This window comes from Aspergillus bombycis, assembly GCF_001792695.1.
Source record: "Aspergillus bombycis strain NRRL26010 chromosome Unknown contig00006, whole genome shotgun sequence".
NCBI lineage: Eukaryota > Fungi > Ascomycota > Eurotiomycetes > Eurotiales > Aspergillaceae > Aspergillus > Aspergillus bombycis.
The window spans coordinates 188,934-213,766 of NW_019170008.1; the positions used below are offsets into that span (position 1 = coordinate 188,934).

A 24,833-nucleotide genomic window follows, 5' to 3' on the forward strand; every position below is an offset into this window, starting at 1 on the left:
GCTGCCTGCCGCTAACATTTTCATCGAGAGTAGGCTACAAACGGTGCTCTCGCAGTGTGTAGCATCCAGACCTGTATGTGGAGTGCTCTGGGTGCTTCACTGCTTTCCATTCTCAGTCCTTTTCTATCATTCTTTCATTTCCTTCAGTCTATCCCAATGCCAATTTCGTTTATAGCAATGTGTCCCCTGTCCGCCCGCTATACAAAGCTAATAGACATTACATGTCACAAAAGGTGTATAACTATATTTTATATTTTATCACACTTTGTAACAAATGAAACCGGTATACGGAGCATCTATTCCCGAAAGCTAAATCAACAATCTAGAGACACAAAACACAACGGAACAAGGCATAAGTTCATAAACACCTCAAGCCATCAAATCTCAATCACACACTAGGAGCAGGACTAACACTCCTCAACTCATGGGCCCTCTTATACCCATCCGGCCTTGCCCCACCCTTCGACTGCTTCCAATCACCATAGGATATAACAGTCGCATAGATCGCCAGAACACTATCCCCAAACTGCATCAGCCACATGATACTGAGACCCATTGCCCACAATCAGACACTATACCTTAAATTAATACCCGTGATAGCCACGCCCCACCCCAAGATACAGCCCGGCGCCACGCAGATCTGCACATTAGCTGAATAGTCAAGACCGCGACTGCGGCCCAGAAGACGATCTCCAGGGCATTGAGGATCATGTATGCTTTTAAACTTCCCCATCTGCGGAGGGCGGCGAAGTGCTCGGTTAACAGTTGGTAGAGTATGATCACTAGGGATTTGGCGGCCTGTATTGGGGTTTACGTGGTTAATAGTGGGTTGCTTGGAGGACGGAGGGGTTGAGACGTACCATTCCCAGACCGATTGTACTAGCTCGCGTGCGGGGCTGATTCTTCATGAAGAGTCTCGGGATTGAAAGCCCGATCACCATCACGATGAGGAATATCTGGAAGCAATGGAGGGGGAGTTTCCAGCGAGTGTCGAACAGGTTCATTGTGTTATACTTGTTGCTTGGTGGTATTGTGTGAGGATAGTAAGGACTGAGGTCTGGTTTGTGTCTTGAGATCGCAGGATGAACTGATGTATATTTGTATCTTCAAGCTCGCCCTTATATACATGTTTCCTGAAAGAGGCCAAGAGATGCTGGGGGTTGCTGTTAATGGAGGACGTCGGCTTTCGTATCCGCTTTGCTCAAGGCAGCCAGATTTGATATATTTACATTCACCTTAGACTTTTCTTGGCTTTTGAGTAATGTTGAGGCTGTACGGAGCTAGCTTCAACAGTTACGGAGAACCAGATCTGGTAATATCTCTACCAGCGCAGATACATAGCTGCCAAGAGCGTGTCGATCCTGCGGACACTTGGCCCGGCAGTTTTCGATAGAACAAGGTTTACACCGAGAAAGCGTACTCCTATAGATATAACATGTAAGGAAACTGTTCTTTACAAAATAAGGGATTCTCATCAAGGATAGATAAGGACGCCAGGAGATGTCAAGGATACAAGTGTACTAGAATGAATGCAATCCACATGTTCAATTCCTTACTGTTTTCAAAGTTGAAACCATACTCTCCTCTTCTCCGTCGTCTATTCTAAACCCGTTCAACAAATCTCAATTAAAATTTCTTATGAAGCGTATAGATGCTGCCTAAATTTTAAACCTGATAAGTCTAATTTGAACTGAACGAATAGCAAGCAGCAACTTAGGGTCTGATGGTCCCGCAGCCGAACCCGAACCCGAACCCGAGAGTGATCGCGATCGCCCTCTATTTTTGCTTCAGGCGGATGCTTGATAACAGATCCGCCAGGTATAGGCAAGCTTGACATATGATGTGCGGCCCATATCGCTGGGCCAATTTATTTAGAACGGGGTGTTTCTATTCCGGGTGGATTTTTAAAGGTTGCCTAGATTTTAACCTTATCCATACGTGAAGCTTGAACTTGACCTGGAATTTATAATGACTTAGTAATATCTGTGGTCGTACCATTGATCATCGGTATGTTGCTCCTTCGTATAATCACTTCAGTTATCCTATAGCGATCATAAACGTCTAACGATAACCTTTTGTTTCATTCCTTTGACCCTTGCCTGCGCACCCGGTTGCAATACATCGAACAGTCCTACGCGCTCCAAATACTATCTCCCTCATATACTAGCTATACAGTAGGGACGAATTTTCTGGGATATCCGGTCCGACTTTTCCCCAGCTTGTCTTTTCCTCTCAATCCACATGAAGTTGCCCATGGTGTTAATAACTTAATATCTTGAATAGGCACTGGTCTAAAATGGCTTCAAGTACTATTGGTAAAGCTTAGGTACAAGAAAGCAACGTGACTATTTTAACAAGAGGTGGATCCAGATACGGAGAGTGAGTGAAATGGACACAGATACAATCATATGCGCTAGATTATCTCAATAATCTGCTTCCAGCCGCAGGTACAGCAGATCAAAAGTTCACAGCGTCGCCGGGGTTGCTGTTGGAGTTGGAGACACCGCCAGACGAAGTCAAGGTAGCAGCATAACTAGTGTCATAACTGGCCGAGACATTGACACCCAAGGTAATCCAAGCATAGATACCATCCTCAAGTGCGTCTCCGAGGAAAGCATACTCGAAGAACGGATCAGAGGCACTATCTTCAGTCTCATCCTGGACGACATGGTCATCAGCGTTGGTGGTGATAGAGACATTGTTCGTGTTGTAAGGGTAAGTAGCCTCGACCTTGTAAACGAGGTCCTGGTCGAAGAAGAGCTGACCGATGTGAGCGACGTGGCCACCAGTGATGGTATTGTTCTGCAGCTGAGTGGCACCAACGTGGGCAACGACGTGGACGTGGGTAGTTCTGCCGGAGTAGTGGCCGGGGAACATGGACTGGAATTGCGCGACACCTTCGGCGTCGGTTTTCTGGACACCACGCAGGAAGGTCTTGTCGAGGTTCGAGTCGTCATCGCCGTTGCCGTTCATGGAGCTCTGGACACCGGAATAGACGCCGGTAGAGTTGCAGTTCCACACGTCCCAGTAGAGATCCTTGATGGGCTCGCAGGTCTCGATGTCGATGAACTGGCCGTCCATGATGATCGGGATACCAGGTTCACCGTCGCTGACATCAGACCGTACCAGTTCGCCCTTCACCCAGAAGGGTCCGATTTCGCCTTCGGGGGACAGAATGCACACGGGGTTCTTGGCGAACAGCTCCTGCTCAGTGGTTTGGGAAGTCACGTCGAGGGACGAGTGGTGCGAGGTGTTCACGGAGGGGTTATAGTCGCGAGCGTCAATGCTGCGCTTGCGGTACATCTCGTACGCTGCTGCACGGCGTGCCTGGATCCGGTCGTTGATTCCACGGCGCTCCAGTTGGCTGCTGCATCGGCTGAGGGAACGTTTTGCATTGTTGAGAAAGCTTCTCTTCGCGGAATGCGACATGGAGCTGGGCTCGTGGACGCCGGGGTGGGCAATTGCCAGGCCGGCTAGGCCTAGCATGGCCAACTTGCTCAAGGAAACAATCTGCATATCGAGGTATGGCACAACAGGAAGGTATTACTGGTGGTGGGCTTCTCAAAGAAAGATCTGAGTGAATATCATGCTGGAAGCGAGGAATGTGACCCAATATATACCCCAATCTTCATGGTCCAACTGCGGAGCGACTAGCAGACGGAATTCCGTGTTCTACCAAGGTCTATTGCCGGTAGACGGATCCGTCCTCGTTCGTCACAATCGTCGTCACCAAGCTCCGGCTTGAATGTTCGAGATATAGGCAGAAATAATTTCACCTTCTTCATACGGCAACGCAGCGTGTCAATCACTATTCAACAGTATTTTGCGACCTATCAAAGTGAGTCGCCCCTGGAATGACGAATGGGTCGATTGTGACTGGGCTTCACGGTCCGTGTAGTGGGGCCGCGGGAGCAGTGGATTGAATCTGGAGAGCCAGAAGATCTGCAGCCAAGACTTTCTATGTTTTGGGGCGCAGCTTGTTATGCATCTATGTCTGCCGGAGCACTCGCTGGCGTATGCTTCAATTCAAGTTTCCACTTCGCAGAGAGTAGAGAACAAATGAAATCATTCGTCCAGTATCAATTCGGAATTGGCAATTTTCAGACCCGAGCACATGTTGTAAAGATACAATCCGAAGTGATGACTTGGCCTGTGATGAGGCCCATGCGTAGTAGAGCAACTGATGAGGAACAGTTCAAGCATTTTATTCACGGCTGATGCACCTTAGAAGGCCTCTTCAGGTAGGGATGGTCACCGTAAGCTCATCAGATATGTAGGAACCCGATCACATTGAGTCAGTTAGTAAGACGCTTCCGCTCATAGGTAGTGAAAATGCATTTCCCTCTGTACTCCGTAGAATCATCAACTACACACGTTGGGTTATCAGGGCTTGGCACCTCACGTCTCGGCGCAAAAGCGGCCCGCTTATTCAGCGGCATTGCAATGATTGGTTCGGACGGAAAATGCGGGTCCAGATAAAGATGCCGGTGTTTCTTGGCGCATTTGCAGCTTTTCCTCTGTTTCTATTAAGCGTTTCAACGGTGGAGCCGTCCCTCAATCACCCGGCACTTCCTACCTCTCCATACGGGTTTGAAGGCCGATAAGCGAGTCCATGGCCACCCATAAAGTCAATCGGAACCTGAGCTTTGCCAAGAACATACCTTTGAGCACCTGTGGTGGAATTAGAAGTCCTCCAGGTCCGCGGTTGTAATCGTAAGCAGGTATATCATGAGGCTACACTCGGCTTAATGCTGCCAATGAGCACCTGAAGGTAATTTAAAGCAACGGCATTTGTTCCGTCTTTAACGTACCTGACCCGAGGTGTGACTCGTCGGGTTGAGTAGTGAATCTAGACCCATCCCTTAGAGCAGCCAGAAGGTCCTTTTTCATCCTTTTTCCCTTATGTCAAAGATGCGGTCTACGGAATATTGAGCTGCTGAAGTCGCAGCTTTATTCCTGGTACATGTTCTGCATCCATCGGATAATTCTTGGGGTCACATTATAGTCGGAAAACTTTGTAATGTCTCGAAGAAAAAGTAGTGTACACGTTAATGCTCATATGGCAGTCGCTCTCATGTAAGATTGCTTGGCGAATTGAATGAGAGTGTCAACAAAAGCCTCGGTAATGTAGAATGGTGCAATACAGTTCCCGCCTTCGGTATTGCGCATAAGCGAAGTGAAAATGTCTCTCGTATTTTCGAGGATTTCAAGATCCCTCGAGAAGGTTGGAGACGTGGGGTTCGACATGCAGTGATGAAACAGGGATATCACAGCCGATAGCAGCCATTGAGCATATATCCTAGCCCACGGTCGATCGTCAGCTTGTGGATAAGAATGAATAGGAGATAACAGCTGATACGAACCAGAAACTATGCCAAGTGATAAAAGAGCGTACTTGGTTAATGTATAGCAACATACATCGCGATGTCTGGTATGAAAGCCCCATTCCTGACGAGAAGGAGTACTGCGTGTTGCAGGCGGCACTTGCCTCGTGGATCCTTTTCACACAATAGTAGTAGTCCAAGTGCAAGGTCACACCACGCATGCTAAGATCATGGAACGCGTACAAAGGGCAATCCGGGGTTGCGAAAACATGGGGCTGACAATGTGCAGGGAAGCTCGACTCTAAGGCACTCAGCTCTTGATCTAATTCAAGAATACGTTGCATTCGGGCAGATTCGGGCTGTTCACGGCTTGACTCCGAGTGAAGCAGACGATAGATTTTCGACTTGATCAGGGCAAGGCGGAGGTCAGAAGGATATAATAGTATGTCGGACGACAGCGGGGCTTGTAGGAATTGATAAGTTGAAGATTGGGAGACGTAGGTGGATGGCAACTCCAAGTCGCAGCTTGCGTCGTTTATCATCGGTTCGCGGCATGCGCGCAATGACATTTCTTTGTCCATCCAATAGCTGAGCCAGAAGAGAGAGCGTATATGGTAATGGTTGTGGTTCCCGAGATCCTCGTTGGGATCGCGTTGTCGATGGCCACCAAGTTTATACAGGATACGTACAGCTGCAGCAAGCATCATTTCGGCTGGGTAACTTTGCCCGGTCGGGGGGATATAGATTGTCTGTTGAAATGAGATACGGGCTTTATTTGCATGCCTCACTCACTTACCAAGATAATGAACGTTTCCAACGTTCTCACATCTGCCTCCTCCATGAACAAGTCTGGTAACAGCGATAATACCGCGCGCACGTAGGTATCTGGCTTAGCATGTGCGAACATTGGACTATGGCGATGTAGCTGAGCGATGAGCGCAGTGAATGCGACTAGACATGCTTTGTTGGCCACTGGACTGGCTTTGGATGGGTCGTCTAGCACACCTGCGTCCAGAAGGTCACGGATCACACGGATATCAACTATGGGGAAGACAGAGTAGAGCCCTTTACGATCATAATACTCAATACAATTCCTGACTAAACGCTTGTCAGGCCACTGGGAGATCGGTTGTTTCTTTTCTTCTATGCCGTATCGCGATCGGTATGATTCCGCGACCTGATGGAAGAAGTCGTCAAGATCAAAGTGAGAACCAGTGTGGTGAAAGATTGCGGAGCAGAAGCTGGCCCTGTGGGATGACCGGTCGCCTCCGGGCCAGGAGTATTCAAGATGCTGTTGAAATGTAGACAGGGCATTATCAAAGCCAGCCGTGTCATGAAAATGAGATTGAGTGGAATAGCTATGGGTAGACGAAGCTTTCGCTGGACCACCAGAGCCTGCGTTGCTGTTTGTGATCAGGTTCTCCAGGTTTTGTACATGGCGTTGAGTTTCAGAGAGTCGCCTATATGTGATATTTTCAGGCCACTAGAACTCAACGGAGCAGTTTCAGGATGTGTCTTACTGTCGTATGCTTTTACGTGCCTCAGCTGGCTTCACAGTAAAGGTACACGACACTTGCGCCAGGGAGCAATTCTCACAGGACGGTTGGGCGCGATCACAACGAATCTGGACCAGACGTTGACAGGTCATTTGTGAATCCAAGCCTTTAGTATTATCGGGGATATCGCCGGGAGTCAATGTACATACCTTTCTGTGCCGGCATAGATCACATGCACTCCTATTCCTGCCACCTCGCGGAGCAGGATTTAACTCAGGCATTGGTGACTTTCAAGCACAATAATAACTCTATACCAAATAGTTCGCCACGAATGTCATCTGGGGATTTGCAGCGATTGTACAATGCATTTGGTGATCGTTATTGAATCTTGATTGTTGAATGGACGAGTCACTAACGTCACTTCAGGTATAGCGCTGCACGTGACTGTAGATCTAGTCCTGTTCGGTCAATCGTCGTCACTGGACCAGCCTCAACCTTGAGAGTTGTTACTGGTAGTCATGCAGAAAATCAGGGCAAGTGTAGTTCGTAGAATTGTAATCATACCGGCCTTATGTTAGCATAAACCCCACTTAAACTAACAGAGGTTGTGCTTAAAACGGGCAAAGACGTATGCGATGTTATTGCATTCGCGAAGATGTATATTCTCCCGCCACTACCACAATTACTCGACGGCAGGAGATAAAAATGATTCCCAAAAAAAAGAAAGAAAAAGACAAAAGGAGGGAGAGAAAAAGCAACCCGAACGAGAGATAAACCCAGATTTCCAAATTAATCATAGTATTCTTTCAACGCCTCATCCGTCCATTCCCACAGTCGACCAGCCAATACATCATCATGCCCGGTCTTGCTGAGCATATCATTAGACGCAACACCGACCGGCATATAAAACTGACCGGTTTCCAAACAATCTTTGGACGCCGTAGCAGTCCACAACTGGTTATACGCACCCTCCTCCAGCGTCACCATCTGATTAAAGGTAGTGGCATAGATAAACCAGCGATGTGCCCATCCCAGGTTCTCAACCAGACCGGTAGTTATTACCCCAGGGTGAACAGAGACGGTGGTGATGTCCGGATATCGACGAGCCAATTCCCGAGCATATAGGATATTAGCGAGCTTGCTCTGACCGTACCGTCTCCAGGATCCAAAGATGCCGTAATCCTGTGTAGTGTTCAAGTCGTCGAAAACGATCCCACCAGAAGGATGCAGTTGATAACCTGTAGAGGTGAGGATAATGACACGTACGTCTGCACCTGTCTCGGCAGTACGTTGCAATAGTGGTAGCAGCTTCTGGATCAGTAGTGCATGGCCCAGATGGTTGGTGCCAAACTGCACCTCGTATCCATCTTTTGTTAGGCCTGGCGGGAGTGCCATGATACCCGCGTTACATATGAGTACATCGAGTCGCGATTCTTTTGCCAATATGTCGTCCGCGGCCTTTTTCACGGACTCTAGAGAGGTGAGATCGCATTTGACAAATGAGACAGGTGTGTTCGACCCAGCCTCGGCGATTTTATTGATAATTGTTTTTGTGCTTGTCGCGTTCCGACCGCTGATATAAATCCGCGCTGGAGAATGCTTGGCAAGTTGAGCGACCGACTGAGCACCTAGACCGGCCGTTCCTGATGTTTTTAGATGGAATACGACGTGGTCGACGAGTGATAGCTTACCTCCTGTGATGAACATCACCTTACCAGACAGATCCGGAATATCGTTATCGGCATTAAACACCAAGCCGGGCATCGTGGGACGTTGTATTTATCTCGACGAAGGGCTACTGTTCCTAATGAAGCAAGTGTGTGAAGGTGGAATAATTATTGTTGTAGATATATATGAATCTGAAAGGGCGGCTTAGTGAAGCAAGTTGGTGTTTCACTGAATGTGTAGGTATACGTTTAGATAAGCTTTCAGGCAGATGTGGAACTTCAGGCTTCTGATATTTTCCTGGGCATTCCTTGACTTTTAGTTGTAAAGAAGTACGGAGGTTGGGCTTAGGTGGTGCAAGGCATTCAACGCAACTTTAAAAGAAATAACTCCTTCCTAGACAAAAACGACATTCGTGCGTGTTCTCTACCGTTCTCTGAGGGGTTTAGCATCTAGGCAGAATTTACTACGTAGATGTGTTCGTCAGAATCTACACGGCCCAACGACAGGCAACATGGGTGACGAATGCCGGGTGGAAGGATTTAACCCTGGTCACTTAATGCCGGCGAGGCTTGGCGGGTGGGTTTTGGGTGTCTTGTATGACTGGAGTAGTGTCTGGGCCCTCAGTGGGCCTCCATCATCGAGGTATCTCTAATTATCTATGTATGTATGATTCTAATGAAACACCCAAAAGTAATAATGACTCAAAAGACTCAAGTCCATACTGGCTCCAGCGTGCGGTTGTTTCATCCCAGCCATTTATATCACTTCGCGCAGACATCCAATCACGGTGTTGTCGTCACCGTCGCCTTTCCCTGGGGATTCAGCCCGGTGGTATCGTACTCCAAGCTGATGCTACTTTGACTACCACTATCGCTTGATTCCCCCGGCTCATTCGTGACATGGAACTGGCGATGCTCCCAGATTTCCAACGGCTGTTCCTGGTTAATATGCTCTCCGGACGCTGTGATGTCGACAGAGCGTGTGTGTGACTTATCACCACCCTTGAATCGCGAAAGATGGATGGTGGAGCTATCAAGACGGTTGGTGTACTTGCTTCGGCTGTGGCTGCGGTTGTATGACGAGTGTGCCAAGAAGGATTTCCAGTTGAACATTCGGCGAAATAGTGTCCATGTTTGAGGGATATTGGCCACAACGATGGCGGTTGCTGCCTCTCGGACATACCAGTCCACCCAGCGGTCTCCGTAGGGGTTCCAGATAGAATAGTACTTGGAGAGGACAGAGCACAGGATGACGAAGATACCCAGCGAGAAAACGGCGCACAACGTAAGCTTCTTGGACAGGCTTAGCTTGGCCTTGATCAAGAGTGGCAATGGGATGCACATGATCATCAAGTCCGTAGCGACATTCAGGGCCAGGACTAGAATGAGGTGGTTGCGATAGACGGAACATTGTACGCTCTTTGGCGGGACCGACCAGTAGGCGGAGAAAGGGTGACACCATACTGCGAAAAAGAGAATTTCAACTACCACGAAACTCAGCGCACAGAATGCGCCAATTAATTTGACGATTCGATGTTGCGAAAGGCCCAACCTATCGAGTGATTAGATTTCGATCGCCGAGGGAAGTCTGTTTACTCACGTCATGGTCGAGTATAGCAAGAGCAAGCATGCCTTGCACCCCCAGATGACTCCTAGCCATAGCTGCTCTACTACAAGGACTAGCTTACTGCCCTTGATAAGATCCGGTATCGTTGAGGGATCGATCTGGTCAACCTTGTCTAAGGGAATCCCGTTGGTCCCGTGCTTTTCGACCTCCAGTAAATACACCGTCAATAGAACATAGAGAATCTGCAATGGTTAGTCGGTTAAATAAATCTAGAAAACATTCAGATTGCCGGCATACCACGTTGGCGACCATCACAATGTCTTCAATTTGGAAGTTTCTGGGCGTCCCCAATTGAAGCCAGCGGGAGACATAGCGTAGTAATGCTAGAGTGAATCCGTTAGAGATCTGCAGATTGGCACCAACATAAAAATAACCTACCGATCAGCAGTACGACTGCCAACCACACCCAGCTATTGACATTTGACACCATCCCGGCCCGATGGATGTAGAGGGACAATAGCGATTCCCGTAGTAGCAATCCATCGCTGTGATGATTAATACGGGAGAGAGACCGGGCTCATATATGGACACATGGACATGACTCGGCGAAAATCACACGAAGGCGTTTGCACGACGGGTCCCAAGGGGATTTCATTCCTTGGGACTGGAAGGTGTGGCTACCAACTGTGAAGTACTGAGTTGGATCCACTGTGGACACGGGCCAGCCATCTACCATGCTTAATGGGGATAGTACCGTGGCGCACACGTGGCTCTTGCAAGGATTGAGATGATTGACTAGACATTCGGAAGATACAGGGATTGCCTTGCTCAAAAATAAGATTTAGTGGATAATGCAGGCCTGTATCCTTGGTGCTGTGGTTGTGTGTACCAGGCTTGGAGTGGCACGACAAGCAAGTTTGGAGGAGTAACTTGTGAGCCAGCGAAGGTTGGACCTCGGCCTGCGTCCGTCTTCCCGCGCCGAGAACGACGCCCCTCGTACCGTATGTGGCAACATTTCACGACCCAGAGCTTTGCCTCCACGATATGACTCGAGATTCTTAAGGGTAGCCACGTTCCCCAGCGCGGAGAACATGCCAGGGTAAAAGTGGTGCGTCCCTAATTGCAGACTAAGCTTAGCTTGAGGTAAGACATTTCATACCGAGCCTGGTCAGCCCGAGACAACGGTAAGCTATAAAGCCCCGAGATTATACCCTAGGATCCATAAATACGAGCTTCCACGCGTTATCCAACGATTGCGCCAGTCAGAACATTTCTTACTGGTCTTTACCACGGATAGGAGAATCCTTATCTACCTTTATACGACATGGAAATTTTTTCTCCTTAATAAAGTTCGCGGTCTTGGCAGGCACTTCCGGTGAAACCAGGGTTCTGACTGGCCGATATCGCAGGAAATAACAGCCATATGAAAGTTTCATCAGCAATATTAATAACTAACCACGAATTGGGGTAGGATACGAGAAAAGGGAAGTTACTCGCGTGTTCAATATCGAATGACAATTGTACTGAGCCTTGGATCACTTATCTTGTCACCTGCCCGAGCCACGCTAGGCTATCCATAAATATCCATAAATGGACTGGCTGGAGATGTGCAGCTGGGAAGGGTGTCCTTTGCCGAGACCTTTGACCGTGTATTCCGTATAATATTCTAGAAGCCAGGACTGACCAAGGTGCCTGGCTTTATTTTATTTTATTTATTTATTGTTTAATAAGCTGCGCGGTCAAAACCGAACCATTCCGATATGAATCGCAACGGTCGAGCGTGGTCTGCCCATTCGCACGGACGGGATTTTATGGCTCTGGCACTCCTTACCAACCATCCAGGCTTCCTCCTGACTCTAATATACAGTACTCTAATGGAGGATGACCAGCCGCAATCTGCTTTACTAGAAACATTTGGGTGCTCACCCTAGGCCAGTTTCGACCGAAACGAAGACCTGTCAACACTGTTGGTCGGAGGCTTAGAGCCGTATGGATTAGGGTTTATTGTCTTCGGTTATTGTTGTGTTGTTATAATCCTTATTACTCGTGTTTCAGTAGTCAATAACCATAGAGAGTTAGATATATATCCCTTGGGACGGGTCAAACTTGTGGCTGATAACCTATCGCCATCGGAGCATATCTGGGGTTTGATAGCCTATCGGAATGCCGGTGCCCTAGCCTTCGGCAGAGCCCATCATGGGCTCAAGTTTTGGACCCAAAGCTCAACCTATAATGGGCTGGGTTCGGATTTGAATAGGTTCTGCCGAACTCTACGGTGTGTAGGGTTACGGGCACTCGGGCCGAATAAGCATACAGTACCTGGACTGCGGCAATTTCCTTAATATCTATAGAGAGAGTATATTATCTACTACTCGTAATTTTTAATTTTCTAGCTATAGTATTCTACTTAATAATCTCTAGTAGGCTGTGGCAACGTCCTCAATGTCTATGTGTGATTTCGATCCGATTCGTACATCGTGCGAATGTCCTCACCAGGCGAACAGACCCGAGCTCCAGTGAATGACTCGCCAGGCTTGTGAGCGAGATATTAGGTTAAGAGATTCGTTTACAATAGAATAGCACTAGATAGATGACCGAGCTGAGTGTATACGAAGGCCTCGCTGTAACGGCGGTATACTATATAGGTGCCCCCAGGGCATTCGGGATCGTTGATCCCGAATTATATGACCTTTTGGCCTTGTGGAATAGGGTGCCCTGGCACTATCTCTTACAGTTATATCGGGTTGTGCGGAAGTCTAATAAATATTATAAAATTATTATACATTAATTATAGATTAATCGATAGTTATTAATTTAATTACTATAATTTAATTTACTCTAACCTCTAGTTAATTATAGTTAAAAAAGTAATTAATTTTAATTTAATTATATCTAGATTGACGAAAGAATTTTATATCTTAATCTAACGGACCCCTGTTAGATTAGATTATAGCTAGAATACAGCGGTTAGGTTATGCTATTCTAACCGATGCAGATTTCGATATAAAGAGTATTTCGCAACCGCACCGTTGCTATGCTAAGCCTTACACAGGCTCGTGTCCTTTGAGTATCTTTCTCTGACTTCGTAGCTACCTTACGCCCTTATTCAAGTGTATTTCCAAGCCCGAGAACGTCCCCGAGACCGGTCACTTGCTCGGTGCCACCACTTTCGTTTCCGATGTCACCTTCCCTACCCTCGCCATCATGGTCCCCCTGTTGGATCGTGGTCTGGGATTCCTTTGAGAGAGTGACATCCGCATTCGAGAGCATAACTTTGATTACCGAGACCGATGAGCCAGAAGAGTTACTAGGACATTGCCCTCTTGATTGGCCAATAAATGGCTAGATACACTACAAATTGGTGGTATGCATGGGAGGTAGTTGAATTAGAAGGAAGGATTGATAGGAAGACGCGATTTTGGAAGGGGTGCGCCGGACGGCTGGGAATTATGTTAACTGCTCCTTTCTCCGCTTTGGATTGGCACGTCTCCTTGTTGACCTTTTTAATCCTCTGTCAACTAAAGAGTATAATTCGATCCATTAGTGGGCTAACAAGCAATGCTGCAGGCAGTTTGATAATATTTGAAGCAATCCATAACGTTTCACGTAAGGTTCATCTCTATCAAGTCAATTTTCGGGGTTTGAGAATCCCTCTTCTTGTTATAGCCAGGCGAGAGGACGAGGTTCAAATCGATACATTCAACAAAGGTAACTAACTCTAGAGAGAAGAGAAAAGAAAGAATCTTTCTGCTGATCGATCGCCCTTTCAACCGCCTTTAGCAACTTGCATCTGGAAAGCTCGATCAAACACCCATTGACCAGTTGACTACTAGTTGCTTTGCTCTATTCAGTCTCTGGTCGTCAGACCTCGGGTTTTAGAATCTATCTTTGTTGTTTTCCACCCACTGCTGGAACCGCTCCGGCGTATTGCTAGAGTATTTTTGAATATTGTCGATCGCCGTAGATGCATCCGGATTCTCAAAAAAGTAATGTGGGCGATGCACGACATTTTGGACGACCCACTTGACTAGAGATGGGGAAATGCCGGATTTAACCATCTGTGTCACAGCCTCATCCTCTGAAATTCCCATCACGGTGATTGTCTTTCCTAGAGCCGTACCGACGATACCGATAGCGTCCCGTAGTGAAAGTCTTTCAGGCCCAAGTAGTCCAACCATTCGAACCCGTTGCCCACTAGTCAGAAGCGCACCAGCCACAGTACCGATATCATTGGGCGAGATGAAATCAAAGACGGCATCCGGATTTGGCAGTCTCACTTCTCCTTTCTTGATACCAATACTGTGCTGAAGGACATTACTGGCGAAATATGAAGGACGAACAGCAACAAAAGATTCAGGACCTAGTTCCTCTTCAAGAACAATCTCGATTTGGGCATGGTGATGGGCAATCACGTCGGCCGAAGGCACCGCACGGATTGTAGTCATGATGGTGAAACTGCTCAGAAACACAACAAACTCAATTCCAGACTCCTTGAGGGCCCGAATAGCTGGTCTCATATGGTCTGGAGCTCCAAATACGGCGTAGATAAAGGCAGCCTTTGCTCCCGTCCGGCAAACTGCAGCCTTAATAGTATCAGGCTGGGTGAGATCTGCTTGAAACCTCTCGAACGGAAATCCATGGAGATTGGTTACTGACTTGGAAGTATCGCGCATTGCGAGCGAAACCTTTGCTCCATCAGTATGGGCTCTGAGTGCAGCAGCAGAGCCCACCGCACCGGAAGCACCAAAAATGACAACGTTATCATACGTGGGCATTGTGTTTCGCTCGGAAGGACAGCTGAAGAGGGCCTATTGCGTTTGGCCAGATAAATGAACCACACTGGGTTTTATACACCTTCAAATATCCGAAGTTGAATGCAGGGTAAGAGCAGAAGTTTAACTCCGTCCCTTAAATCCGGTCGTACACCGAGCAGCTAAAATATTGGGTCTGGATGTGGGTTCCCACAGGGTGCATATACTTTTGCGTAGTCGTTGTACATAATCGAAATGAATATCTCAACCTCTCGCGACCTTGTGGGTTTACTCATAATTAGGATTCTCAATGATACAGCTTGATGTCGCATAAGCTATGCATACCTTGAGGTCCAGCCTTTTTGCACTGTTTATGAACTCGCGGGAGCGGGATGGGCAGATCTACTAGCTATAGAAAACTTGCTCTCGTTCTCTCGGTCTCCGGTACTTAGTGTCACCGACCTCCGCCCACTGTGAATGACTTCCCTGCATTTGTCTCCAATTTTATTTCAAGAATTCTTGCAATTGCTACACTAGACTGGATGTAAGTATACGGGGCCGGCGGGGCCGATGGGGCCGACGGGGTCGGTAGAGTTACTTCTAGCCTAAGTCATTTACTCGTAACGGACATGGGCAAATTATTTCCGACGTGCCTAGCGCTATACAGTTCACTCATCGACGGAACCCGGCGTGAAAGAGATCGACACTGGGGAGGGCTCTGTTCAATCACAATTGATAGTGACAACACTCCATACTATTTCCACTACATTGGAGACTGCTGAAGTCGTCATCCTGTCCCGTAGTTTCCCGGAATGAGATAATTGACGAGGGTGTGTGACGTGGGAATATGCCGGGACATCCTGACTAAATAATTACTATCCCATCAATATAAAAAAGCCGCAACAGTGTCTATATGCTTTAACCAAAGGAAATTTCTTTCCCTCAATCTGCATCTCAAGGAAATCACCAAAAGCCGAGTCTCTTTCAGCCTCGAAGCCAGAATGACATCTGACGCTGCACATGCATCGTTCCTGGATCAAGTCAAGGAGACAAAAAGACTGGCGGAGAAGTTTACTCAATTTCGGCCCGCCATCCCCCTCGACGATCCAAAGGCACGCTTTCCTGGATTTCGGCAAAGAGTCGTCAGTTACAAAGCAGGACAGCAAGTTAAAGATGGCGCCAAACCTTTGCCAGTGGACATCGTCATGCACGAAAGTGTTGCTATGACCTTATCGGATGGCATCAAACTCTTTTGTGACGTCTTTCTTCCAGCAACGTCTAACAAGACTGATTTCGCTGATTCGCAAAGTGAAAAAATTCCGGCCTTGGTTGCTTGGTTAGTTTTGTGATAAGCTCTTGAGCGTGTTATTTGAGGGCTACGTTTGTACTAACTATTGGGATTAACTGCAAAGGAGTCCTTACAGCAAGCAAGGTGGAGTCACAATGCTGGATGATTTTCCCTTCCGTGCGGGCGTCCCTAGCTCATGGGTCTCGGGGCTCCAGAAATGGGAGGGACCCGATCCAGCATATTGGTGTGAGCAAGGCTATGCGATTGTAAATGTTGATGCTCGCGGCGCATATACATCTGAGGGTGACCTTATCATGATGGGTCATCAAGAAGCGCAGGATGGTGCGGAATTCATTACGTGGGTGTCTGAGCAGCCGTGGTGTTCTGGTAAGGTAGCTTTGACCGGCAACAGTTGGCTGGCGATGTCGCAGTGGAAAATCGCAAGTCTCCGGCCTAAAGGGCTTTGCGCAATCACTCCTTGGTATGGTTAACGGACTTCAATCTTCTTTCTTCGAAATCTTGGCCACTGATTTTATGCAATAGGGAAGGCTTAACAGATGCCTATCGTGACTGTCATTGTCCGGGAGGCATCCCGTCTCCCGGATTTCATCACTGGATTGTGGGTAAGATTCTGTCCTCTACCCGTTCTGCCGGGAAGCAATTAGGAGCGAAACAACATATCATTAACGGGGATACAGATCGATTCAGTGGTCGCGGAAGAGTAGAAGATGTGCCTGCGACACTGAAAGCTCATTCCTTCTGGAACGAGTATTGGGAAGATAAGAAGGCAAAGTGTGAACAAATCAACGTTCCAACCTATCTTACAGCTACATGGACAAATCCGATTCACACCCCCGGTACGTTCAGGGCCTATCGAGCATTGCCAGATTCGACACCAAAATGGTTGCGAGTACATAACACTCAGGAATGGTCTGATTACTACTCTGATCCTTCAACACGTGATCTAAAGCGTTTTCTGGATCATTTCCTCAAAGGTCGTGTAAACAATGGCTGGCTCGCTACCCCTAAGGTTAGAATAAGTGTCTTGAATCTCGGGCTATCTGGGTTAGAAGATACTACCAATCGCCCGGAATCCGAGTTTCCCCTCGCTCGAACCACTTATAAAAGGCTGTTCCTTACTTCTGACGGACTCATGACTCAAGATTCATATCGCGGTCAGGAATCTTCTGTCTCATATGACTCTCAAACAGGTAGTGCGACCTTCAGGTTTCCTATTACCGAAGAAATGGAGACAACGGGATACTTCTTGGCAAGGCTTGTCGTTTCCTGCTCTGAAGGTTCCGACATGGACTTGTTCGTCCAGATGTCCTCATATCACGGGAAATCGGCTTCCAGGCAGGGCAGCCTTACTATCCGTCCTCCAAGTCTTTCGGATCAGGCGTTTTTGAAAAGTCTGCATGATTGGCATACTGGTATGGAAAGATTTGGGATGCTTTTTCACTGGGGCTCGGAAGGTCAGCTCCGAGTAAGCCGAGCGGATCGAAAGAGTGAGCAGTCGACGTTTTTCGAGCCTATATATGATTGCAAGGAGGCCTTGCCACTTGCAAAGGGAGAAAAGAGACTTGTTGAAATTCCACTACGCCCTTATGGAATTTATTGGAAGGCAAGTACTGAGTATTGCCTCTGTGGATGTGAAACTAACCTTGTTTATAGAAAGGTGATGTCATGGAATTGACGATTTCTGGCAACCCCATCATCCCTTTCCCGATCCCAGCTGTTAAAAACGTACGAGGAACGAACACGGGTAAACATTTTATCCATTGCTTGGATAGGGGAAACGAGAGCTCTTGTTTCGTTATCCCCTGTGTTTAGCCAAGCTTTCTACCACGGGGAACTGGGAATTTGTTGAAAGGGGAGGGGGGGGGGGATACTACTACCGGTGCATGGTGACTGTGAGAGAGTATTTCCCCCCGATTGTGAGATCATATTTTCGTCTCAGGTCTGGTACTATAACACACTACGCCTAGCAAGCTGAGGTTGCTCATCCCACCTCAGATTAGGTTGAATCCATTTTCCCTCTTTAAAGATGAGAATCTATCACTTCAAGTAATGAGTAAAATGATCTGCCGATAGTTATCAGACTTTTTGTGATAATATGGTGAAAATCCTAACCGATAGGAGTATTTATATTCTACTGGTGTGGAATTAGGGTATTCTCCTTTCAGTGTGGGAATAAAAAGTGGGGTTAGAATAGAGATATATCTTTGCATACCGGGCTTAGCTCTTCATAGTATAGATGCAGCCTTGAAGTTATGATCGGCAGGTGGCTGCGTCGGATACGGAATGAACGAGAGAGAAGAATGAATGAGACAGGCTGGAAGGGAGTAAACTCGACGATCATGCCAGATCGCCAAAGCTCTCTAAGGGATTCTACGTGGTACGGTGGAACGTACGGTATTATTACGACGACTCATGTGCCTATAGGACCATTACCACCACTGTTTTGCCAAGCTTATAGAGTGGTAAGCTGGATTAGCGTGTTTCGGATGTATTTTCCGGGAATGAAGTCGGAAGAGTGTGGAGGTATAATATAACTGATATCGAAACCTACTGTACAGTCTTGGGACTTTGTCGGTTCTAAGACCGCGATCGTAGGACTGTGGAAGCAAACGAAACTGCGGACTTGCGATACAAAATCAACCAGAGTCTTCCCAGCGTTAAGGCTGTCCTTTTCTTTCTCATATTCCAGTCCTCATTCTCAGCCACTAGAATGAACAAAACCCTCCGTAAAACATGGCTCTACACTCTCAGCAATCTCGAACTTTTTGTGTACAAGATATTTCTGCTACCCATCGGCATTTTTGCGCTGCTCGTCACCCTCCCATACTCGCCCTACCAGAAGACCCCGAATTACGGCATTCAAAAAAAACGATATGCCGCCCGTGCAGCTCTATCTCGACCACTTCCAGCATCTAAACCCTGACCTTACATGGGGTGGTTCAACAGACCGTTAAGCGACTGCAACTATTAACAGGGAAAGACCCAATCCCACTCCAGCGTATGGTCTTCTTTGGCCATATAAATATGGTAAGAATATAGACTAGACAGAATTCACCTCTGTTGCAGTCCTGTTCGCCGTCCTTGAGGACGCAGGCCTGCCGTGGGTAGTCTAGACTTTCCTGCGGGACAAGGTGGAGAAGGGATCTGTGGAGCTGGGACTAAACGACGCCCAAAAGGGCCAATTCACATATGTGATGCAGAAAATCAACAGTCATAATTTGACTAACTGGGCTATGATGCTGACGGATAAGGCTGTGGATAGGAGGATGAATAAGAAAACTCGGGACATGGTGCTTCATTTGGAGCTGTTGACTGATCTATACGAGGTGATCCCTATATCGCTGAACTCGCTGGACTGGGTGCTGCGACGTGGATGTGTGGTCACCCCAAGCCTGGATAATGCGTGGGAGTCATACGAGCGGTTGTCTCGTTTGTCGAAATTTTCGGGTCTGTGGGGGTGTGTCGGTGAGGACAGGATTCTGGAGGAGGCGATAAGTAAATTGTTAGAATAGTGGCGGTTAGGCTCAGTACCACTAAGCTAAAAAGACCAAAATATCGAACTTCATGTTCGATACGCCTAACCGCCATCTATATAGTGCTGTCACGTAACATATATGAAACAGTTGACACAGAAATTTGGAGTATATCCCCAATTTTAAAATGAGAGATCCCTGTATAGTACAAATTATCTGTAAATCTCTAGAATAGAGACTTAATTCGGTTTTCTTTATTCTATTCGGGGGTTTTATTTCTAGAGGTGTTCGGGGAGCCATTTGTTGAATAGGAGGTATCTCATATTGTTCTATATAGACATACAAATGTGAGTGTTCTACAAACTGCGTACAACAGGTGCCAAGAATTGAAGACCATTTTGTATACACTAAATCTGCCGAAGATCCATTTGATCTGCATTTCCCGCTCCAGCGATTGGGTACTTTGATATTTCCGTATGGTGGTATGGCTGAAAAGAGGGGTACAGCTGAGCGAAGAGCTGAACTTCAATTATTGATCGGCATCTCAGCTGAAAACGACTTCGCCTACTCGGGTAGTCGATTACTTATAATTTATACCCCTCCATCTCCCCTGCCAGATCCTCTTCTGTTCTCTCCCATTCCCCATCTACTTCCCCTTTGATACATCCATCTCACCAAAATGTCTGCGCCCTTGCATTACTACCGCGTATGCACCCCTTGCATGCACCGATTGTTATCCCAACTAACTAGATATAGGTTGCTGTGTTTGAAGGAGTCGACGGACAGCCCCTTTACGAGTAAGTACTAATATATCCCCACTTACATCCTATAGTGGATATAGGGCTAATCTGAAGCTTAATAGTCTTAAGGACGGCGTACAGCAAGGCCTTCATGGGATTCTTATCCATCAGAATGAGTTTGAAAACAATGTTCCAAATTCATTCATGTATGTATCTTCTTCTTTTGTATTCTTATTCAGAGCTGACGTATTTTAGCGTTCGCCTGGCTGAGGACTGCGTGGATGATCTGAAAGAGGACCCCAGGGTTGAGACTGTTGCGAAATTAGACTGAAAGCCACAAAGCCATTTTGATTTATAGCTCAACAGATGACTCTACGAAATGCCATAAATATCCATGACAGCTTGCCTTCGTTGCGCGCAATCTTGAGGCCTGTGGGTCTTAACTCATTAGATACTATGTATAAGGCTTCTGGCTATGGAGCCTCTCCTAAAGGGTTCCCAATAAGTTCCTCAGGTGTCCTATAAAGCTTTCAGACACACTCTAGATTATTATCAGTATTACCTATTATATTAAGGACTCTAATGTTTGTAGGGTAACTGATCTCCATGAGTATCTTATCTTCCACAAGAATATCTGCATGGAGAGGGCCGTGGCGATATTATGCATTGCTAGGGTTGGATGGACTGCTTGAACGCGACGGTTGTGAAGAGTTTGTGGACAGAGGAGGTGGAACTACGACACGATGGTGCTGTACGTGGGGACCATCAGGGATCCATGGACTTCACACTCGAAGTGGGTAGCTGCCGTCACAACACGGAGAGTAGGCCATCGGCACGGCGATGCTGCTGTTGGCGGGACACTCCTGAACAAAATGAGCGATAATCCGACGAATCTGACACATACGTCTGAATCGTGACGGGGTGCCATCACCGGATTAGCGATAATGTTAGCAAGACCTAACCTGCAGTCTTGATGGCGAAGATGGTATTGGAAACGGAAACATTGGAGCGGGATAGACTGAACGCGTTGATTCAGATTCATGAGGAATATATGAAGTAGTTTGACGTATATAATAATGTGATACGCACAGATACATTAGATATAGTGGGGTCATATAAGAGCATCTCCAAACTGTGACATGGAATGGAATCGAACCATGTGCAAGAAATCAAAAATCGCCATCCGGCAACAGCTCGAATAATTGAGGCTTACTAGCGCCTTGTTCTGGTTGGGATGGTTGTACCGTAAGTTCAGGCCTGGTGTCCGCAAAAGATAGGATTTCTCTGGCAATGATCCCAATTTCTGAGTACGTCCTTTTCCCCCAATATCCAATACTGGCCGAGCATGTTTAGGGTTTCCATCGTCAAGCGATTCTTCCACACGATCCACAGCTTCTACATAGTACACTTCGTAGATGAATCGAGACGCAGATAGACGTGCGATAGTTGCATTACACTTCCGTGGATCATCTGACGGCGGTCGAGAGGCACAGCGAGAGGCTTGTTCAACGGAGCTATAAGATGGATTTGACAACACAGTTGGCTTTGATCGGACAACGTGGCGGTCAACCCCCAAGAGTCGGTGCATACGTGCCGTGCTGTGGGTCCGTCCCACAGTCCAGTTGCCCGTCTCGGGTCTACCACCAGCTCAAGAAAACGGCAGTATATTCCAAGCTTCAGTAAAGTACTTTCTGGCGGGCTTACCCTGGTTAGCGTGGATCGCCACATAGTTCGATGTAGCGCGAAATACTCCGGAGTAAAGCCGGATGAAACCTGTAGGGCAGGTTGTTTCTTCGTTATCAGTTTGATCACATACTCTGGGGTCCTTACCTAAACTAGAAGAGAAGGGACCCACCACACTATGCCGTATGAAGGACTGATTTCACGAAATTTAGTAGATAGAAACGAGCTTCCGCCGGAAATGCACGACGCTCGGAACCGGACGTTTTGGTGGGGGTTGACTCTTCGGTACGTTCACGGTGTCCTTTGGTCAGCATATTACTCTACAGCACATTGATTATATTGTGAGTAAGCGATAGTAAAGACGATAGAACTCCCAATTTCTACGTAAGGAGCTTAAATTTTGTTGTATTCCTTTTGCCCTGTGGCAAAAGGTCTCGGTAACCATGAACAATCCGTCAATGGGGGACTTCCGCCGGAATCTGAACAACAGTGCGTTCTCAATGACAACATCAATGAATGTCTGAGCTACAGTGGGTACAGAACTCCACACGACAGATGGCACAATGTCTATCTGGACACTATTTAATGCGGGCATCCCGCGTTATATATGAGGTGTGTGCTTCGTCCTGTCTTCTCAAACCAGCTTGTCACATACTCAAACCACGAAAACAGACACAATGTCCGAAAGCCCCGTCGTCAATGGCCTTTTCCGCCATAATAACACTACTCCTCCCGTCCAGGACAGTGTTATGGCCCTCTTCTCACTCAAAGGGAAAACAGCAGTTGTGACCGGCGCAGCATCGGGAATCGGCTTGAGCGTTGCCCATGCACTCGCAGAAGCAGGCGCTAATGTTGCAATTTGGTATAACAGAAACAGCAAAGCCGTTGAGGAGGCCGCAAATATCGAGACCAAGTACGGCGTTAAGTGTATGTCGGATATTATCTTTCATTCCCAAATTGTGCGCCTCGTCCAGATGCATTGATTAATTATAAACCAGGCCGCGCATACCAAGTAAACATCCGCGAAAGCGAAAAGGTCGAGGAGCTGTTAAATACTTGTGTCCGCGAGTTCAACGGTCGCCTAGACATTTTCATCGCCAACTCCGGAATTCCATGGACTCAGGGTCCCATGGTCGATGCGCCGCTTGACCACTACAGAGACGTGACGCAAACAGATCTTGATGGAACATTCTATTGTGCCAGAGCCGCTGGCACTCATTGGAGAAGGCAAAAGACTGAGGGTACAGACATCTTCGGCAACCCCCTTGAACACTTCACATATGGTAGCTTCGTTGCGACTGCTTCCATGAGTGGCCACATTGTCAATATACCACAACTCCAGGCTGCATACAATGCGGCTAAGGCCGGAGTAATCCATTTGTGTATGTTGATACTATTTTTCTGAATAGAACCTCGTGTGTATGGTGCTAATAATGAACAGGCAAATCACTTGCGGTGGAATGGGTTCAATTTGCACGCGCCAACACAGTCTCGCCTGGGTACATCATTACTGATATCTCCACATTTGTGCCTGACGAGACAAAGAAGATTTGGAAAGATAAAATCCCAATGGGTCGGGAAGCTCTGCCGCATGAACTCAAAGGCGCCTATTTGTATCTGGCTTCGGATGCTTCGAGCTATACTACTGGGGCCGATCTTGTGGTAGATGGAGGTTATACTTTACCCTGAGGGATATCACCCGAATATAAATTCATGAAACTAATGAATACGTATACGTATTACCGATAACGACCACTTTGGGATAAACCGTACGTAAAAGTAGGACGTATAGGCAATTTTCAAGTGTCCCCAACGTAACTAGCCCTCATCATGATGGGGGTGGCCAGCCAGACCGCAGCATGCCTTGGTCGATTCCTCTGGTGCAATAAATCGCCTTGATAAACAAACAGAGAAGGAACAATCATAGCGCACAAGGAATCGCAACCTACAACAACCACATTTCGTAAGACCCCACCTTATAGCCTCTCCCAGATACTGAGGCCCATGGTGGTTTTTTGCTTTTTACCACATAAAGCCACTCCCTGGAAGCATTGTCGCTACTAAGAAAGCTCTCTGATACACAATGCATCTCATCACCAATTGTATGAATCATCGTTTTATGGTTGTGCCCCGTAGACTCGTGAGCCCGTGACAGCGACACAAGATATTAGCAGATGCCGCACGTACCTGTGCTAAATTTTGAGGATTGGATACATGCATGGTAGTTGTAAAATGTCTTCCAGAACACTTGACCCTGAGCCTATACAAATTCAGCAGTGATTACAAGACTAGCATTGGAGCCATGTCGATTCGGTATCAACCCTGCAGGAGTGACGAGTTTATTTGACAAGGCATAAAAAGGGCAGAACTGTGTATTTACTCTTCTGAGCGCGGTACCTGAGCGTGGTATTCCCTATACTTAATAATATACCTAATAAGTCAGCTGCGCATCCCTGTACTGCATATATAACGACAGCTTTTAGTACTACCCCAACAATTCGTGATTCCACTTGGGTAGCTTCAGGAGGTTAAAAGGATTGCATACTGGTACGTAATAATATTCCGGGCGTTCTAATATCAAGCTTTCAAGCATATCGACCACATTATATGAGAACCTGACCCTTGATATTTCGCAAGAGACCACCTACACTCACTCTGTATCCTATATTAGTCCAGAAGTTTAGTCTCTATCCAGCATTGCTGTTCAAGGTTTATCTTTTTAATTTGTTCCACGGCAATTTAGGCAATCCAGGTCCTTCTATGCAGGGTAAAAGGTCTGTCGATCGGACAAAGATACTTGGGCAACTCGTGTCAGGATGTGTT

The 24,833-nt window shown here is 47.1% G+C and overlaps 9 protein-coding genes across 9 annotated transcripts; 3 read left to right on the plus strand and 6 right to left on the minus strand.

The window, feature by feature from the left end:
- Window positions 1–388: 388 nt before the first annotated feature.
- ABOM_001500 (uncharacterized protein) lies at window positions 389–941 on the minus strand (the record flags this gene model as incomplete). The annotated part of the gene is made up of 3 exons (XM_022528630.1): window positions 389–515; window positions 647–798; window positions 861–941. 3 exons carry the CDS (start codon window positions 939–941, stop codon window positions 389–391), a joined length of 360 nt encoding a protein of 119 aa, XP_022393628.1.
- A 1,516-nt stretch (window positions 942–2,457) lies between these two features.
- On the minus strand, window positions 2,458–3,516 carry ABOM_001501 (intradiol ring-cleavage dioxygenase; the record flags this gene model as incomplete). The annotated part of the gene is made up of 1 exon (XM_022528631.1): window positions 2,458–3,516. The coding sequence occupies one exon, from the start codon at window positions 3,514–3,516 to the stop codon at window positions 2,458–2,460; it is 1,059 nt and encodes a 352-aa protein (XP_022393627.1).
- A 1,539-nt stretch (window positions 3,517–5,055) lies between these two features.
- ABOM_001502 (uncharacterized protein) lies at window positions 5,056–7,101 on the minus strand (the record flags this gene model as incomplete). The annotated part of the gene is made up of 4 exons (XM_022528632.1): window positions 5,056–5,299; window positions 5,364–6,073; window positions 6,121–6,784; window positions 6,845–7,101. The coding sequence occupies 4 exons, from the start codon at window positions 7,099–7,101 to the stop codon at window positions 5,056–5,058; spliced, it is 1,875 nt and encodes a 624-aa protein (XP_022393630.1).
- Window positions 7,102–7,609: 508 nt separating this feature from the next.
- Window positions 7,610–8,584, minus strand: ABOM_001503 (oxidoreductase, short-chain dehydrogenase/reductase family; the record flags this gene model as incomplete). Its single annotated transcript, XM_022528633.1, has 1 exon — window positions 7,610–8,584. One exon carries the CDS (start codon window positions 8,582–8,584, stop codon window positions 7,610–7,612), a length of 975 nt encoding a protein of 324 aa, XP_022393629.1.
- Window positions 8,585–9,270: 686 nt separating this feature from the next.
- ABOM_001504 (ubiD family decarboxylase) lies at window positions 9,271–10,544 on the minus strand (the record flags this gene model as incomplete). The annotated part of the gene is made up of 4 exons (XM_022528634.1): window positions 9,271–10,039; window positions 10,088–10,296; window positions 10,352–10,437; window positions 10,493–10,544. 4 exons carry the CDS (start codon window positions 10,542–10,544, stop codon window positions 9,271–9,273), a joined length of 1,116 nt encoding a protein of 371 aa, XP_022393632.1.
- Window positions 10,545–13,929: 3,385 nt separating this feature from the next.
- Window positions 13,930–14,829, minus strand: ABOM_001505 (uncharacterized protein; the record flags this gene model as incomplete). Its single annotated transcript, XM_022528635.1, has 1 exon — window positions 13,930–14,829. One exon carries the CDS (start codon window positions 14,827–14,829, stop codon window positions 13,930–13,932), a length of 900 nt encoding a protein of 299 aa, XP_022393631.1.
- A 977-nt stretch (window positions 14,830–15,806) lies between these two features.
- ABOM_001506 (uncharacterized protein) lies at window positions 15,807–19,626 on the plus strand (the record flags this gene model as incomplete). Its single annotated transcript, XM_022528636.1, has 4 exons — window positions 15,807–16,141; window positions 16,218–16,574; window positions 16,637–17,579; window positions 19,228–19,626. 4 exons carry the CDS (start codon window positions 15,807–15,809, stop codon window positions 19,624–19,626), a joined length of 2,034 nt encoding a protein of 677 aa, XP_022393634.1.
- A 1,374-nt stretch (window positions 19,627–21,000) lies between these two features.
- ABOM_001507 (uncharacterized protein) lies at window positions 21,001–21,244 on the plus strand (the record flags this gene model as incomplete). The annotated part of the gene is made up of 2 exons (XM_022528637.1): window positions 21,001–21,082; window positions 21,153–21,244. Coding segments are annotated over 2 exons (174 nt in total), but the record flags the coding sequence as incomplete, so codon positions are not given.
- A 1,440-nt stretch (window positions 21,245–22,684) lies between these two features.
- Window positions 22,685–23,699, plus strand: ABOM_001508 (SDR family oxidoreductase; the record flags this gene model as incomplete). Its single annotated transcript, XM_022528638.1, has 3 exons — window positions 22,685–22,937; window positions 23,009–23,392; window positions 23,452–23,699. Coding segments are annotated over 3 exons (885 nt in total), but the record flags the coding sequence as incomplete, so codon positions are not given.
- Window positions 23,700–24,833: the final 1,134 nt, after the last annotated feature.